The sequence below is a fragment of the Chiloscyllium plagiosum genome, unplaced genomic scaffold (assembly GCF_037043375.1).
Source record: "Chiloscyllium plagiosum isolate Xiang-an unplaced genomic scaffold, Cpla_swu_hap1 HiC_scaffold_23, whole genome shotgun sequence".
Classification (NCBI taxonomy): domain Eukaryota; kingdom Metazoa; phylum Chordata; class Chondrichthyes; order Orectolobiformes; family Hemiscylliidae; genus Chiloscyllium; species Chiloscyllium plagiosum.
The window spans coordinates 36,939,801-36,959,400 of NW_028270161.1; the positions used below are offsets into that span (position 1 = coordinate 36,939,801).

Below are 19,600 nucleotides of genomic sequence, written 5' to 3' on the forward strand. Positions count from 1 at the left end.
AGGGTTTGGAGGGAAATGAGCCATGTGCTGGCAAGTGGGACTGGATTGGTTTGGGATATCTGGTCAGCATGGATGAGATGGACCGAAGGGTCTGTTTCCATACTGTGCATCTCTATGACTCTCTGACTCTATACCTATTCCACTATAACCCACTGGCTATGGGAGGCCTGTAGTACAACCCATCAATATGATTGCACCCTTTCTATTCCTGAGCTGTACTGATATGGCTGAATGAGCCCTCTAAGATGTCCTCCCTCAGTATGTTAACCTGCCTAATCAGTAATGCAACTCCCCCACCTCTTTCACATATGTCTCTATCACTCCTGGAACATATATATATATATCATAGAACATTAGGCTGCCAGTCTTGTTCCTGTCACGACCAAGTCTGTGTAATAGCTACAACTTCATACTTATATGAACTAATTCAAGTTCTAAATTCATCTGCCTTACCTGCCATTCTCCTCACGTTAAAACAAATACACTCCTGATCACCTGTCCCACCGTGTCCAATAACCTCTCTCTGTCTCTTTTCTTCCTCTTAGCCTTACTGGCTTTAGTCTCGAATTCCTCCTGGGTCATTTTGCCTGCTGACCAAATGCTCTCGTTCCGATCACCCTGCCACACTAGTTTAAATCCTCTTGAGTGACATAAACAATCCTCCCTGCCAGGATGTAGGAGCCTTTCTGGTTTAGGTGCAACTTGTCCTTCAACCTGCCCTAGAAGACGTTCCAATGATCCATATAATTGAATCCCTTCCCCCTACACTGGTATTTACCTGTACTATTATCCCATTCCTACCTTCACTGGCACATGACACAAGGAGGAATCCTGAGATTATAACCCTAGAGTCCTGCAAGCTGTTGAATAGACACTGATGAGGTCCAATTGGCCACTAATGGCAATAGGCTTTAAACTCTTTTTTACCTGCAGTGTTCCAAAAAAAACAATGTTGATAAGATGATTGTTTTTGATCTTCCAGCACACCTCATCTGCTTTTTATGATTGGTAATAGAAACAATAAATTGCACAATCACAATACTTTGAATATTCAGTGGTTCTGTCATTCTGCTCAGCGTAATGGCAAAAAAGAAAATTATGCTACAGCTGTCCTCACTGTATTGCAGGGAGTGTTATAGAACTTAATAAAGCTGATGAAATTCAATTTAGCAGAGGGCAATTATTAGACCATAGGACAAAAGAAGCTGATTAAAGCTCTCACACTCCTGAAAATAATAGGCAGTAGTAATAAGTAATAATGTAGTGGAGATGAGGTATTGTGATATTATGACTGAACTAACATACCAGAAGTTCAGACTATTGTTCTGGGGATACCAATTCACAATGGCAGCTAATGGAATTTAAAATTGATGGATAAATTGGGAATTGAAGGCTAGTTTCGGTGATTGTGAAACTAACAGGAAACTAACACCAACCATTGTAGAAACCCATCTGATTCACTCATGTCCTTTAAAGAAGGAAATCTGCCATCCTTACCTGGTTTGGTCTACATTTGACTCTGGACCCATTGCAAGGCTTTGAACTACCTTCTTAAATGACCCAGCAAGGCTATTGAGTTCAAGGGCAATTTCGGATGTATAACAACTGTTGGCCTCACAGTGCCACCCATATTTCATTAAAACATAAGCTAAAGATTTTCATTTTGAGGTGAACAATTCGACTTATCTATTCATCTTGCACATCTTGTTTCTTTTTATGAGGAAAAAAAATGCCATGAAGTGGGAATTTTCTTTTTTAAACTTGGTTTGTTGAAGATTGACCTTTCATACATAAATAGTTTGGACTGCATATCATTGTCATTGAGGACAATAATTTTTGTTTTTCCCATCAACTCATTTTCAATACTGAAAGAAATGGTAAAAGCTGCACTGAGAAGTGGCTTCCCATTGTGATATGGTAAACTGATTTTTATACTAATGGCATTTTAAACACTTATGTAATAAACACAGACGCTGTTTCATCCTATAGAGAGATTGCTACCATTGTAATATCACGGCTCATTTTAAGTGTGGCATTGCTATTATCTAATCTTTATTTATTTTCAAGATATTTTTCTCTTAAAAGCATTACAACAAAAATTAGAAGCAAATATTTTCGCAATCAGTTCATAAAAAGATCAGTCAAATGGAGTGAATGGAAATACAGCTGTGGTCCTTTTCTCATAATTCACACTAACATTAAAATGCATGCAATATCATTTTTCCTGATAGCAGTAATCTCTTGGGTTGACACACATTCTTTATAAATTTGAAAAGCTATTTTGACAGACCAGGTATGAATGTAATAAAAACATGATAGTTTTTGAATTGTTCAATTAGATATGCATGTGTTATTTAAAGTATTTGACAAATGTTTTGTGCCTGTCATTACAGTAGAAGACACAGGTTGCATTCAAGTAATAGAGGATAAGCTAGGTGTTAAAAGATGAGGTGGTTAAGGTAATTAATAATATTATCAATAATATATTAATATATATGATAGTCTACACTCTTGGGTTTAAAAGAGATAGCTGCAGAATGGTGGATCCTCTGGCTATGATTTTTAAAAATTTCCTAGACTCTGCAAGACAATTCAAGATTCTACAGGATTTTGATTATGCTTCTCATTTTTCAGGCTACTTTATTGGTTTAAAATAACACTTTAGGATTTGGCCTTTGCTACCTTTTTAAACAGTTCCATTTGAACTTCAGCTCATGAGGCAATTAACAGGAATAACTACAAAGCTTGAACTTTGTGACCATAAAACTGAAATCAAATCTCCAACCAATCATACAAATGTGGTATATGAATTTATGTGCCTGTGTGATGCTAGGTATGACAGCCTTATATCCCAAATACTGGTGGAAAAAAAAATATGCCATCAGCCCTTCACAATAGGAGAGCTACTGGCAGTACCCAGGAAGTCTATGGTTGCAAAGCATCGAGTAGTGTGTCCAGCATTAGATACGATTCCGTAATTGGATAATGTTTGCTAAATAATCTTAAGTCTGTTATTAATGGCACTGACAACTAAATTAGGACTGTCAGTTAGAGTCGTAGTAACACAAGTGCATATACAGTACTGGAAACTACCTTAATCCTACTATTAATAAAACACCATTAGAAGTCACTACTGGAAGTTAATATTATTAAACAAAGATTTATTCCTTGCAGGAAGAAAGACCGTGTTTAACAATCAAGCCTGACAAATTTACTAAAATTCTTTGAGGAGGTAATAAACAGGATAGATAGAGGGGAAGCAGCAGATGTAACATATTTGGATTTTCAGAAGGCGATTGTTAAGGTTAACAAAAATTAGGCTATGTAATGAGATATGTGGTCATAGGCTTGGAGGAATTGTGTCAAAATGATAGATGTTTGGCTAGACAATAGAGGACAGAGTTGGGATTGAAGAGGCATTTTTGAGATGGTAACCTGTAACTAATGAAGTACCACAGGGAGCAGTGCTGGGGCCACAATTATTTACAAGAGATATTAGAGGTTGGATGAGGAATGCAAATATACTGTAGCCGAGCTTGTGGATGACACAGAAATAATCGGTGGGAAGTCAGTAGTGAGGATGACACAGAGTGTCTGCAAAAGTTATAGACAGGTCAAGAGATTGGGCAAAAACTTGTCAGATGAAGTAAAATGTGCAAAAATGTGAGATTGTGCACTTTGGCAGGAAGAACAGAGAAGCTGAATATTATTGAGATGGGGAAAGACTGCAAAAAACTGCAGAAAGATTTGGGACTTCCTGTCTACATATCACAAAATGCTTGCAACCAAGTTCAGCATGTATAGGGAAGGTAAATGAAATATTGACTTTATTTCAAAGGGAATAGAATTTAGAGTAGGGAGATGTAGGCAAGTCCAGTTAAGAATCATTCAGCTGATTCCAGGAATGAAGGGACTGTTTGGAGGACAGATTGAGTAGCTTATGCTTGGACTCATTGGATCTTAGAAGAATGAGAGGTGCATGATTCATAGACGCCTTGACAGGGGAGATACAGAAAGGGTGTTTCCCATCATGAGAGAGTCTTGCATGAAAGGGCAAAATCTCAGAACAATGGCTCACATATTTAAGTTACAAATGAGGCAGAATTTCATCTATCAGAGTGCAGTGGTTTAGTAGATGTCTTACTGCAGAGGGTTGTCAAGGCTGGGTCATGAAGTACTTCCAAGGCAGAGGTAGACTGATGTTTAATCAGGAAGGAAATTGAAGGTTATGGTGAAAAGGCAGAAAAGTGGAGTTAAGGATTATTAAATTGGGCATGATCTCTCTAAATAGTGAAGCAGATTCGGTGGGCTACAATGTCTTCTGGTCTAGTTTTAAAATTGAATACGCTTGTCCACCGAGGGAGTTCTACGACACTGCTCATGGGTTCTGTGGACCTTTGTGTGGTTGGTGAGCCCAAGCCTAGAGTTGCATCTCTGATCACACATTTGGCAGGTGTTTCCTGGAGGTGGAAGTTGTCCTTGGCTTTGAGATCACTGACAGTCCTTTCCCCAGTTCCTTTTCCATACTACCTCTTGCTGACAGGTGCTCTCCAAGTATTGTGTCCATTCATGCAGAAGCTTCCTCCAAGTTTCTCCTAAATGAGGATTTCCCGTTTGTTGACATATGTTGCATTTCATGAGGGGAAACTTCAGGGAGACTTTGAAGCATTTCCTTTGTCCTCCTCTTGCTTGAGTGTCCTCCTTAAACTGGGCAAAGAGGATTTGCTTTGGCAATTGGAACTCAGGCATCTGGTGATTTAGTGTCTCTCTATTCCTATCACTTTTCTTCTTGAAACACTCCATACTGAAGATATAGTTGAAGAATATGATATGACTTAAATGAGAAAGGTTCAACATGATGTAGCAGGCTACATAGGTTGTCCTGAATTTGGGTGAAGGGAATAATCCATGGAAAGTACATTCTTGCTACAGTAGCCAAGCACAATTTATCGTAGGTTAACTAATGAATTAAGCATGGATAACTTGCATGGGCTATCCCCTTCCTGGACTTCTCCATCTCCATCAATGACAACCGACTTAACACAGACATTTTTTACAAACCCTCCGACTCCCACAGCTACCTGGATTACACCTCTTCCCACCCTACCTCCTGCAAAAATGCTATCCCGTATTCCCAATTTCTCTGCCTCCACCATATCTGCTCCCAGGAGGACCAGTTCCACCACAGAACGCACCAGATGGCCTCCTTCTTTAAAGATTGTAATTTCCCTTTCCACTTAGTTGAAGATGCCCTCCAATGCATCTCAGCCATGTCCTGCACTTCCGCCCTTAAACCCCAACCTTCCAACTGCAACAAGGACAGAACCCCCCCTCCCCCCCCCATCCTCACCTTCCACCTTACCAACCTCCACATAAACTGCATCATCTGCCAAAATTTCCACCACCTCAAAACGGACCCGACCACTAGGGATGTATTTCCCTCCACACCCCTTTCCACTTTCCGCAAAGACCGTTCCCTCTGTGACTACAACAACCTACCCTCCCCTCCTGGCACCTTCCCCTGCCACCACAGGAATTGCAAAACCTGTGCCCTCACAATGGCCCTCACCTCCATCCAAGGCCCTAAAGGAGCCTTCCACATCCACCAAACCTCCATATCCACCAATATCATTTATTGTATCAGTTGCTTCCGATGTGGTCTCCTTTACATTGGGGAGACTAAATGCCTTCTCGCAGTGTGCTTTAGGGAACATCTCCAGGATACCCGCACCAATCAACCCCACTGCCCCATGGCCGAACATTTCAACTCCCTCTCTCTCTGCCGAGAAGATCCTCCACTGCCACTCCCTCACCACCCGACACCTGAAGGAAGAATGCCTCATGTTCCGCCTCGGAACACTTCAATCCCAGGGCTTCAATGTGGATTTCAACAGTTTCCTCATTTCCCCTCCTCCGCCTGACCCAAGTTCCAAACTGCCAGCTCAGCACCATCCTCATGACCTGTCCTACCTGCCAATCTTCCTTCCCACCTAGCTGCTCCACCCTCCTCTCTGACCTATCACCTTCATCTCCACCTCCATCCACCTATTGTACTCTTGGCTACCTTCTCTGCAGTCCCACCCCCACCCCCCTCCCATTTATCTCTCCATCCCGGAGGCTCCCTGCCTCATTCCTGATGAAGGGCTTTTGCCTGAAAAGTCGATTTTCCTGCTCCTCGGATGCTGCCTGACCTGCTGTGCTTTTCCAGCACCACTCTAATCTTGACTCTATCTATTAGCTGGTCTTTCCTATGTTATTCATTGACTGATGCTAAAACAAGGAAAAGACAGATACTAAACTACAAGGATGCCACTGATAGAATGCAAAATCTCCCCACCTTCTGCATTGTTGACTTTGATAAGGGGGGGGGGTGCGGTCCAGAGAGGCATTTTTTAAAGTAGATGCATTAAAGTTCACTGCTCACACTTCCAAAATAGATTATTACCAAAACATAAAGCTTCAGAATAAACTTACTTATTTTCAATCACTATAAATGCTGAGTTATAATACCTAATATTATAAAGAAAAGATTAATCAAGCAATGTATGTTAAAAGAACTGGATTAATATGTTAAACAGTGGCATCATTCAAGGCAAATGTGATTTGGTTCATTTGCATCTGGAAAAAAATACTGCAGTTCAGCCCTGCCCTGCCAACTGTGCAAACTCCCTGTGAAACGGTATCAAGAAATCTTTCTACAGCTGCTGTGCTTATTCTGATAGACACCTCTACCATGAGCATAGTATTGATCTGAAAGAAATGTTATTTTAAATTCCTAAGTGAAGTGTTGCTCTCTTCTTGTAAAAAGATCACATCATTAAAAAGAAAGACGAACAGCAAAGGCCTCATTTTTGTTGCCTATATTTGAAATCCCCTGGCTGTGAGCAGCCTGACAAAATGTTACCATTTCTTCTCTTATATACTTCACACACTTCTTTTCCCACACAGTCCTCGCTCTTCCCATGTTTTTCTCTGGATACCAGGGGATGTCACTTTTCTGGCAGAAAGCCAGCAGCATATTGAGTTTGCCGTGCAGTGACATCATGTTCCTGAAATATTGAACACAGCCAAACACAACAAGGAATACTAAGAATCAATGCAAGTTTTCAACATTATGAATATGGTTGGGATGGATAAGGTAATGAAACAAGTAGGTTAGAGAGTGATTTCTAATCTTGTCCCAACTCATCCACTAACGCCCACACAGAATACAAATAAAATTACTATCATTGGTTTTATATCTGATCTTACAACAATAATTAGTCCATCTGTGATCACAAATGTTTTTTTCACTTTGACATTTCTCAAAGTGCTTCTAGTAAGGCAGTCACAAGATTGAAATATGCTGAGAAAAATAGAGAAGTTCACCTGATTGTCAGATTGTGTTTTCTCCTTGGGGATGTGGGATTGTATTGATGATGGGATTAAGTTCTTTCTTTGTTGACTGTAAGGATCCAATGTGAAACGCTGTTGAGCCAACTCAATCAGCTCTGTGTGAGCACGGACCCTAAGAAACGTGTCCATAAATTGGCATTCAGATTCATGTCGGACACAAGATGGCTAGAATAGGGAAGAGAAAATTCCACAGTCAAATACAATGCAGTGCATTTTGCCAATGGTGGACTTTACTTTGCACCAAGACCCATTACACTTAATCTGGAGTTACATTGGAACTGTGCAAGGCATAGGTAAACCTCAGGTAAATCAATGGAGAAGTGTCCCAATCAAGTAATTGACTCAAGGATTAGGAATGAAGATTAAACTTCCACATGAAAATCAAGTGTTGAATGAGTGATCTTTTCCATAAAACTAGAAACACAAGTCTACATAATCAATCGGAAAAATCTTCAACTTGAAACAAGGAACTGGAGTCATTCAACATCTATTTATGTATATCAAATAACCCTTTGTAAATCTAAGAAGATCTCACAGAATTGAAAACCTTAATCCTTCAGGTGGTTTCCCTGACCCTCCGGGAGGCTTATTATTGAGGAAGACAACATTTAAGAACCTCAAACTTTAACGATCTAAGCAAGCCTCCATTTTAATTGTGCTGAAGAACACTTACTCTGGTCTCCCAAGACAGACCACAGAAGTGTTTGTGCAGCAATCGAGCCTCTTGCCATTCTTCTTCTCTTAGCCCTATAGCATCATACTCCCATCCACCTCCTTTCCCCCTTATCAAGTCTACACATTCTCCTTAACTACATCTTATTCAACTCAACTACTCTCTTTGGTAGCGAGTTCACATTCTGACTGCTTGCTAAGTTGTGAAAAGATTCCTCAGTGTTCTCTACTTTATTTCTTGGTGATTCTTTTACATTGGCAGCCTCTTGTTTAGCTATTCTCCCTCAGTAAAAGCATTTTCTCTCTCCACCTATTCATTCAAAACCTTTCATAATTTTAAGATCCTGGTAACTCCTCTACTTACTCTTTTCAAATGAAATCCAGCTTGTCCATGCTTTCCTGACAAATGGGTAAAGTCTCATCCTTGTCATCTATTATGTGTAGCTTGGAGGAATGTTTTTAAGAGGAATGGGGAAAGACCATTTTCCTGAATATATCAATTGGTAACAGGTGATCAATATGAAATTTTCTCTTAAAAAGATGAGAAATTGAGATAAATTTATGAAAATAGATGGTCTCTCTGGTTTGTTTGGGGTGGGGAGAGGTGAAGATAAAAGTTATTTCCATTTCTTGAGAAAAGGATTAATCTGTGTTTGAAGTTAGTGATATTAAGCAAGTCAGTGAGATTTGTTCTAGTTTGCTTTAGCAAAGAGCAGGACTGAAAAAGATATACAAACTCCCACTATAACATAAACTCCAATTGTTCTGCTGTCAGTTCTTCCAAGGAGACCCCGGATAATAACAAATAAAATAATTCACCATAATCCACTGATAAAGAACAGGATATGGGAAATAAACTGGCTGTGATACTAACTTCTGGAGTACAGATTCCTTTCTCACAAAGAGAAAGATTGTTGTTTTAAATTTGATTTTGACATTCTTTACAAAATTATCACCTGGATGTTCCTGAAAGTTTGTGCTGTTGTAATGGCACCATGATTCTATTGTAGAGTAAGCCACGTTTTCCTGGACCACTGCTGAAATTTTTTCTTCATAGGTGAATCTTACAGATCATCCTGATTTGCATATTTCCCAGTGCTTCTGCTTTCCTAACACAAATGGCAGTCAAAATGCCAAGGATGATCCAACCAAGTGTCAAGATGTGTTTAGATAAAAGTCACTATTTTTCAGTTCCAGATACTTTTAACTAACTAGTACTTTTAATAATCTTCAGAACAGGTGGGAATTGAACTCAGCTGAAACAGCTCTATTTTTCAGCTATATCCTTTGTGGAAAAAACCTCATGCTTTATTTGCTTTAATGGATGTGGTCTCTAATTAGCCATTCAGTTGATTCAATTGGGTTCCAAGTTAGCGAAGTGAGCGACAGAGTCATTAACAGTGCTATCAAGCAGCATCTGCTTAGCAATAACCTGCTCAGTGACAGCCAGTTTGGTTTCTGCCAGGGCCACTCAGCTCATTACAGCCTTGGTTCAAACATGGACAAAATAGTTGAATTCCAGAGGTGAGGTGAGAGTGACATCATGTCTGTATTCAATTAAGCTTAACATTAAGTGGTCCTAGCAAAATTAGACTCAGGAAAATGTCTCCACTGTTTGGAGTTATAACTAGTACATAGAAAGGTGGTTGTGGTTGTTGGAGGTCAGTTATCTCAGCTCCAGGACACCTTTACAGGACCATAAGACTGGAAGATCTAGGACCAGAATTAGACTATTCAGCCCATTGAGAATGCTCCACCATTCAACCATGACTGATCTGTTTCTCAACTCCATTCTCCTGCCTTCTCCCCGAACCCTTGGCTCCCATACTAATCAAAAACCTGTCTCTTTCTTAAAGACATTCAATGACTTGGCCTCTGCAGCCTTCTGCTGCAATGAGTTCCATAGGTTCACTACCATCACACTGATGAAATTCCATCCCATCTCAGTTGGAAAGGATTGTCCTTTCACTGTGAGGCTGTGCCTTTGGGTCCCAGTCTCTCCTCTGAGTCGAAACATGTTCTCCATATCCACTCTATCTAGGCCTCTGAGTATTTTATAAGTTTCAATCAGATCCTCACTCAGCCTTCTGAACTCCACTGAGTACAGACTCAGGGTCCACAATCGTTTCTTATAGGACAAGCCAAGATCATTCTTATGAACTCCTGTCAGGGGGAGGGGCATTCCTTAAATACAGGGCCAAAAACTGCTCACAATATTCCAAATATGATCTGACCAGAGCCTTTTACAGCCTCAGCAGTACATCCTTGCTCTTGAATGAATACTAACATTGCATTTGCCTTTCTAAATGCTGACTGAACATGCATGTTAACCTTAGGAGTCAGAGTTCAGGATTCTTTAAAATCCCTTTGTCACTGTCCTAGGCCCAACCATCTTTAGCTGCTTCATCAATGACTTTCTTTCTATCATCATCCAGCATGAACTGGGAGAGATTAGGTAGCATTAGAGTAGACACACTCATTTAATAGAAGCAAATTACTGCGGATGCTGGAATCCGAAACCAAAAGGGAAAATGCTGGAAAATCTCAGCAGGTCTGGCAGCATCTGTAAGGAGAGAAAAGAGCTGATGTTTTGAGTCTAACTGACCCTTTGTCAAAGTTGAACTTGGAATAGGGGAAAAATTAAAACTTTCTAAATCAAGGTTATTTAAGTGAGTATATAGTATATAGCAAATACGAGTGGTTAGTTAGAGGTGTACATTGCCATGTGGAATTATGATAACGATGACGGCTCAAGGAAGAGCAAGATTGGGTGTCAAAAATTCACAGATGCAGAATGTTCAGTAAAGGAAGAAAACCAAGATGGTGAACTGTTAGTTAAGGAAAGCATTGCTATGCTAGAGAGAGAAAAAGTCCAAGAGGGTTCAAAGACAGAATTGATTCAGTTGGAGATAAGGAACATAAAAGAGGAAAAAAGTTGGAAGGAAATTTCAAAGAGGTACAAACATCTGCTTAAATTGGTTGCTGGGAAATCTTCTAGAACAATAACTTGGAATAAATTTAATTCTCACATGGACAAATGTGAGCTAATTAAGGAGAACAGTCTGAATTTCTGAAGGGAAAACCATGTCTAATTACTTTTTTTTCCAGAAGTTTTTAAAAGTGGAAACAGAGAAAGTTGAAGAGGGGAATGCTATTAATATGGTGTCGACAGACTTCCACAAGGGATTTGATACAGTGCTGCAAAACAGACTTGTGAACAAGTTAAAGCTTATGGAATAAAAGGGATAGTAACAATGAGGATACAAAACTGTCTGGGTGATAGGAAATGGAAAGTAGTGGATATGGGTATTTTTCAGTCTGGAGGAAGGTTTATAATGGATTTTCCCATGGGGCAGTACTGGCACCCTTGAATTTTGTTTTATTCATTCACAGGATAAGGGCATCACTGGCCAGGACAGCATCTATTGCCCATCCCAGAGGACAGTTAAGAGCTAACCACATTATTGTGGGTCTGGAGTCACATGTCGGCTGGACCAGGTAATGATGGCAGTTTCTTTCCCCTTAAAGGACATTAGTGAACCAGATGGGTTTTTCCTGACAATTGATTCACAGTCTCTTAATTCCAGATATTTATTGCCATGGCAGGATTTGAACCTGGATCCCTAGATGTTACCTGGGTCACTGGATTAATAGTCCAAAGATAATACACCTAGGCCATCACCTCTCCTGAGACGTACAGTCATACATTTTAGGCATACTGTCATTCTTCCATATCTGTGAGGGTTCCATTCCTGAGAACTCTGTGAATGGTGAAATGTGCAAGTATGGAGCTCGATGAAAACCGGTTAAGATGATTTTTTAAAATGCAAGACACATGATTTTTGCTGTAGATATTGAATTTTGTTGTTATTTACTTTTGGTGCAGATAGGCAAACTTGAGATTCATGATTTTGCAGATACAGAGGATTTAGTCCCTGCACAGGAGACAATTTCAAAGTATGCAGACAATAAAAAACTTGGAACCATTGTAAACATGGCTGAGGGTAGTATGGAAGCTCTAAAATACATGGATAAATTGGTTTAACATGCGCAGAAAGAGTAATGGAGACACAGTATATAATAAAAGGTGATCAGCAGCAAAACATGTGCATTAGTCATTCAATGTGGCAGGAGAGATGGAAGGAACAGTGGAAAACTGTGTACACACTTCACGAAGGATGTTAACTCTTGGAGAGAGTGCAGAATGGTTTGAAAGAATGATTTCAAGGATGAGAAACTTCAGTTCTGGAGAAGAAGTAGTTGGGACTATTCTGCTTGGAGAGAAGGCGAGGAGATTTGATAAAAGTTTTCAAAATCGAGAGATTTCAGGTGTCACTGCCACACGCGGACCCCGGAACTCCTCTCACCACAGAGAGGTTAGAGGGAGTATTGAAAATGGGTCAAACAACTTCCTTCAGCATTGTAAAAATTCTGTGAATCCGTGAACATTTTCCTTTTTACAACTTTATTCAAGAATCTTCCAAAGTTACAGAATCATTGAGTCATTTTAACACAAAAAGAACACTCAGCATATCAAGTTGATGTCACTGTAAATTATTTAGTCAGCTTCCCTACTCTAACTCTATAGCCCCACAAGTTATTTCCCTCAAGCACCCTTCCAATTGCTTTTGAAATCATTGACCATTTTTGCTACCACTACCTTCACAGTCAGAAGCTTCCAGCTCATTACCACTTGCTGAAGATAAACATTCTGTCTCACATCCCAATGCATGTCTTGCCCATTATCTCCATCTCTGTCCCTTAGTCCTTGTTATGTCAGGCGTTGGAAACATATTTTCTTTAATTACCTTATGGTCACAAGAGAAGGAAACAAAAGGTTTGCCTAGAGGCGGTATCAATAGTAGAAGCATGAAGAACTGCCATGTGAAAATAAAGGAGACAAACAAAAGTTAAACTAAAACCAGCAATAAACAAAGCAACCAAAATTGAGTCAGAGGTTATGTTGAGAAATTGGTGAACTCAACATCAATTCTGGAATGTGCTAAAGGTATGCTTTAAGTTTGCCTTGAGCTTCACTGAAACACAGTAGGATGCTGACAACAGAAAGATCAGAGAGGGAGTAAGGTGGAAATTAAAATGACAAATGACAGGCACTGAGGCTTTCTGCAAAGTAGTCATCTAATTTGTGTTTCCTCCTGCCAGAGTAAAGCAGATTGCGAGCAGTGATCGTGTACAAACTACTATATTGAAGAGTACCAGCAAATCATTGTTTGACCCAGCAGGGATTTTTAGGTTCTTAGACAGAAGCAGGAAGGAAGTAAAAGGGCACAGGCTGCACCCCCTGTACTTGCCTGGAAATGTGCTGTGAGAAGGCTGGAGGTTATTGACAATGATTTAAGACCTGGGGATTGCGAAAGGCTACTACATGCAGGGGAGAGCCCTAACCAGAAGATGGGGCACAGAGGCAAACACTGAAAAAAATATAGTCCAACGTCATGCTGAGCTAGAATTCCATTCAGGGGGAGCCTTAAGTGTACGAAGTGGAGAATTTCGCTCAGGACAAATCATGATGGTTTTTCACCATGATCAGCAAAATAATGCTTCAAATTCAATGACAGTCTTATCAGCAGACAGCAGCTGTGAGTTTTCTAAACTGGGACTAGAGTTGTTTTATAAATAAGTTAATCCTCTTGTGTAGAGATGGAGTCTATATCCCTAAAACTTAAAATTGCACTGACCTGCTCAAATATTGAGCTTACAACCGAGAGTGGTATATAACGAGTGATCTGAGAATGTCAGGAATTACAATAACATTAAATTGTAACAGATGTGTTTCAGCTGTTTAAAAATAAGTCCATTTACAATGTGTTTTATTCTGTTCAAAAGTGTATTAGCCACCTGCATAACTCAAAGTTATTACAACACACAGGATCGAAGAGCATGTGTTGTTTAAGAGTCCCAGCAATTGAAAGTATGGATCAGAAGTGTTTTATTGTGAGTGCACAGTAATGGTTTTCAGTTTTTTTTTAAAAAAGGTCAAATTCTCAAAATGGGTTCTCCAAGTTAGGGACTGAATTTCCAATCGAGTCTGGCTAGACAGGACAAGTCACTGTTAGTTCAGATGGGGGATTGGAGGAACAGGACAGTTTATGGTTGCCAATGTTACAAAGCTTTTGTTGCATCATTGCCACACAACAAGGAGTCAACAAGGAGGTAGGTGTAGCCCTTCATTTTCAGAGGCCAGTTGGAAATGCTTCTGCCTGGATTTAAACAAAACAGTCATCTATCTTGATAAAATAAAACGAAAGAACTGCAGATGCCATAAATCAGAAACAAACATAGATTGCTGAAAAAGCTCAGTATGTCTGGCAGCATCTATGGAGAGAAATCAGAGTTAGCATTTTGCATCAAGAGAATGTTCTGAGGAAGAATCCCTCAACCTGAAACGTGAACTCTAATTTCTCTCCCCAGACGCAGGCCTGCTGAGCTTTTCCAATAAGCACTATTTTTTTGTTTCAGTCATCCATCTTGCATTTGCTATCACCATTGTAGAGAAAATCACATGACATTATTGTTCCATTTTCAATTTCTGCATGTCATCCTCACAGACGTAGTTCCTACTCTACATTAACAGGAAGAATAATTGTTGCATTAAAAGGGAAAAAGGTTTCAATACATTGTTATTTTAAAAAATACCTTGCTTTAATATTAGAAACTTGAAAAGACCGCAGTACATCCTTTCCTGCCTCAAGGAAGTGATGCAGCAGTTAATGTTTAATACAAAGAAGACATTTGTTAACTATCTGAGTCTTCCTCTGTATTTTGCCTCTGCATAGGATGGAGGTCTTAGCTTTGTGAACGTTCTGTCATTGAGATCAGGAAACTCTGGAATAATTTTCCAAGTTTGGAGCATTCTACAATAACGATGCTAGATTGGACCGGAAGGGTTGTACAAATGAAAAAAAGCAACAGAGGAATGTTTCATAAAATACTTGTAAACAGAATGGTCAGTTACATTGAAGGAACCAACTTTAAAATATATGTAGCTCCCAGAATGAGCGCAATATGAAACATAATTCTAAGGAAAACTTCTTATTGTTAGAGAAAACAGCTGATTAGTTCTCCTTCATAAAATGTAATGTTTGTGCTGTATTTGGTTTAGTCATTCACTGGAGTTATTATTTTTGGTGGGTTGGTACATATCTACATTTGCCTCTGTTCACTGTACCAGAGTTTCAGACCCCTTTTGTAGCAGTCAGTGAACTGTGTCCTGAAAGTTAACTGCATAGCAGCATAGTCATCCACAGCTGCTGAGAAAGGGCAACTATGTCAGTTAAATGTGGCGTTAGGATGGCAGTGGGTTAAGGGGTTAGAATGGCAGGCAGGTATTCTGACTGTGATGGAACGTCTCGAGTTGGTTGGGGTCGGCAGTTTGAGGTTGGGTGAGTGGTGGGGTAAGACAGATGCAGTAGCAGGGATAGGGGTATCAGGCCTTGCAGGAGGTGAAGTTGGAAGCGGACCTAGCATCATGAGGTGTGGTTGGAGAGGGTGAGGTTACACAGGATCTTGTCAGGAGAGGGGCAGAGGTTCTTAGGTCAAGGGGAGGGGACAAGGCCATTGGTCAGGGATTCCTAGTTCCCCGAGGATCAGGTCAGGCAGCATCCAAGGAGCAGGAGAATCGATGTTTCTTCGGGCTGAAACGTCTCATGCCCGAAACGTCGATTCTCCTGCTCCTTGGATGCTGCCTGACCTGCTGCGCTTTTCCAGCAACACATTTTCAGCTCTGATCTCCAGCATCTGCAGTCCTCACTTTCTCCCCGAGGATCAGGCCAGCAACTATGGGTATCAAATTCAGGAGCGCAGATCAGTGACTGGGGGACAGACTGGTAGCAAGAGATGTCATGTGCAGGGGTTCAGACTGGTGTTAGGTGGGGAGGGGGATATGGGGTGGTAGTGAGATAATGGTGGGTGTGCAATCATTTCGGAGTCATCAGTAGTGGGGGGGGGGAGGTGAGAGGTGTGTTTGGATTCAGGACAGGTGTAATTGGTGGGAATGTTGTGAATGCGGCATGGGCATTCAGTTTAATATTTATCCAGGAGTGACAATAAGATTTTAATTCTGTAACCTTTCCTGGGTAACTATTAGCTTGACTGTGTCAAAGTAGTGCAGAGGAATAGATTGACCTAGGAGTACATGTTAACAGATTGCAAAAAACATAGTGTAGGGATTAAAAATGCATACAGAAAACATACATTTCATGCCTTCCTGAATGAAAATAAGAACTGGGAGATTTTTGCTAGAACTGTATAAAACACTGATTAGACCAGTTCTAGGATACACTGTAGCATTCTGGTCACTGCACTACAGAAGCATTTGGCATATTTGCCTTTATTGCCATTGATTATATGAGTTGGGATGTCATGTTGTGGCTGTATAAGACCACTTTTAGAATACTACATACAATTCTGGTCACTGCTTTATAGAAAATATATTGTTAAAACTTGCGAGTGTGCAGAAAAGATTTACAAGGATGTTGCGGGACCAGAGGGTTTGAGCTCTAGGGAGAGGCTGAATAGGCTGGGGCTATTTTCCCTGGAATGTCAGAGGCTGAGGGGTGACCTTATAGAGGTTTATAAAATCATGAAGGGTATGGATAGAGTGAATAGCCCGAGTCTTTTCCCTGGAGTGGGGGAGTCCAAAACTAGAGGGTGTAGGTTTAAGGTGAGAGTTGGAAGATTTAAAAAGGACTCAAGGGGTATCTTTTTCATGCAGAGCACGCTGCATGGATGGAACGAGCTGCCAGATGACATGATCGAGATGGATACAATTACAACATTTAAAAGGCATCTGGATGAGTATATAAAGAGGAAGGGTTTAGAGGGATATGGATGAAATGCTGGCAGATGGGACTAGGTCAGATTGGGATATCTGGTCATCATGCATGAGTTTGACTGAAGGGTCTATCTCTATTATGTATGACTCTGCGGCTCTACAGTCAGACCTGGGAGGATGAGATCTGACAGTGCTTCAGAATGCCTGTGGTTCAGCTGCTTCCAAAGCAGTCTGCAGTAGAAAGGTGGAACTGCCTTGGCGGAGTGTGGCTCCTGGCAGTATCTATGATGGCTCCTTGTCCATGCAAAGTTGAGACAAGTTGCTAGAACTTGAAATAGCAGAACTTGAGCTTTTGGCATGATAGCAGAACCTGGATGCAGGTCTATATACAAGAGTGAGGTAGTTTGACAGCTTGTCTTGTCCCTGGTACATAAAATGATTTCAGAAGGAAATTCAGTACCTTTGTCTGACATACCGGCTAACACAGGAGGCTCAAAAAGAGAAACTTATAGCTACTAATTTTTACATAGGTACATATTAATTAATAAAAAGCAAAGAAAATCCTGATCAACAAAATAAACTTCAGGAATTGCGTTAACCAACTGTCAAGTTCCTGATGGGTTGAGAGGAGAAAAGTACTGGATATGCTTTACTGGAGTGTGTCTGAGATTTAGCCATAATTTACCTGCCAATCAATGACATTGTTTAAAAGCTTACATTTTTATTGTAGCCTCTTTGTATATATTGAGGTTTGCCTGCAGCAAAGGCAGCCATTCAAAAGATGTGGACAGAACAACAACCTTTGTGGTATATTAATTCTCTTTGTAGCTTCTTGATTGGTCAATTGTAAGGGAATAGAATGGAAATCAGATTGTAGATTCTGATGAATTGATTTTCTTCCCATGATGGGATATTTTAGCTAAGCTTGATATTTGCAGTTCTACAGAAATATTTCAAGTGCGCCAGCTATTTGTAAGGTGTAACACACAACAGATATTCTATCAACCCTTGGCTTTAAGCATATAGGTACCAGGCAAAATGAGTTTCACAGGAGGCTGAAAATGCTTATTTAACCATGCCTCCACTCCATTACCTTTTGAACACTTCAGTTCAATTTGTAAACCATATAGACATGGAAATCATTTGTATAAAAGGCATACTCAGGTCAAAGGACATGTTAGAACTATTTAGTAAATCACAGGGATAATTTATCTTTTATCAAAAAGTCTTGGTAGTTGTATTTTTATTCTATAAATCTTAACTCTTCTTATTTCACTGATCAGTTACATTTCCTCATTGGCAATTACATTTGGAAATGCCATGTCAGCATTATCTTTTTTGTTTTTGTTTTATCAATTGTCGTCATGTAGTTCAGGTCCTGATCATTAGGGGGCTCTGTGAAGCTGGTTTTTGAGTCATATGGCCATTTTGTCTAAAAACAAATCAGAATTTGATCTACTCATCATAAGAAGTGGCAAGGAAAATTTACAGGTTTATGCGAGTTGCTTAGAGCATAAACCTATCATAGTTCCATTCTTCACAAAAGCTTTTTTTCCTTAATTTTAGGTTAACAGTTCACTATCAATTTTTACTGTTTCATTATGTCCTCTGGCCTTTAGCAACTGCAAATAAAAAAGCAGATAGGCTGCAATCTCCCTATTCTACACAGAACTAACTAAGGAAAGCTGCACGAAAACATTTTACAGTCAATGCTCCTTGATTTTTCCTTCCCTGGAGAACAAACGAGCTTTCACTTGGTGCGTGCTGCAGCAATGCAACCGAGATGAAGAATTCAGTAATTAATTCCCTGGCACAACCTTTGCCTTACCACCCTGTGCTTCAATTCTGTACAAGTAACTATTTTACTGAAGGCTGAATTTTATCAAGAATCACCAGCAGTCAATTTTGGGGCATTTCCTGGAAAGTGTCTCTCCAGGAGCCCGAGTGGGTTCTCTCACACAGTTCACTGCTGCTTACCTCATTATATATACAGCAAGTCTTTACCACACTATCCTCAGATTATTGTACGCTCAGCAGTGGCAGAATGACATTCTGGGATTCTTGCCTCAGCTGCCATGTTTAATATCAGGCTGGGCACTTGGTCAGCCAGAAACTGCCCTGCACACGTTGCAGTAAAGCATTTCCCCAGAGATGGCCAATTGAGGGAGGTTGGCACCCTGCTTCACTGAGAGGGGCCTGGAGGTCGGGGGTGGGGTGTGGAGAGGAGGAATACCATCTTTCCTCAAAGGACAGTGCAGCACCAGACACTGCCAACCTGCTCCAACATAGCTACTTGGGCAATCATGGCGTCCACTGTCTGAAGGAATACTCAACCATCCTCTCTCTGCTACCTCGCTCACTAACACTGCACACTAACGTCACCAAGGCATGTTACATGGAGCATCTTTTCCAAATCACTCTCACCCAAACCAACACCTCCCCCTGCCATCCTCCCACACCCAGACTGGTATCTTTCCATGTCCCCTACAAAGCCTTCTCATTCATTTGGGACACCTCACCACCTATCCTCCATGTGAACCAGCTGTGCCGGCTACTTCTGTTTCACTCCATTTCTCTCTTATTTCAGGAAAAAACAACAAAACACCACAGAAAACAAACAGAGCCAAGACAGACGATGGAGTGTCCAACATCCACCACCTCAAACCTGTACAAATTTCAAGTAGATACAGAATGAGAGCACCCTGAGAGGGCAAGTAATAAGCCTTGAGATGTACACTG

At 40.5% G+C, this 19,600-nt stretch overlaps 1 protein-coding gene across 3 annotated transcripts in view; it reads right to left on the bottom strand.

Moving 5' to 3' along the window:
- tafa5a (TAFA chemokine like family member 5a) overlaps positions 1-19,600 on the bottom strand; it is a 630,927-nt gene that overhangs the window by 62,966 nt on the left and 548,361 nt on the right. For all 3 annotated transcript variants that reach the window (XM_087999537.1, XM_087999538.1, XM_087999539.1), the window contains exon 4: positions 7,369-7,560. In XM_087999537.1, coding sequence (XP_087855663.1) covers positions 7,369-7,560 — 192 coding nt within the window. The remainder of the gene's footprint in view (positions 1-7,368; positions 7,561-19,600) is intronic.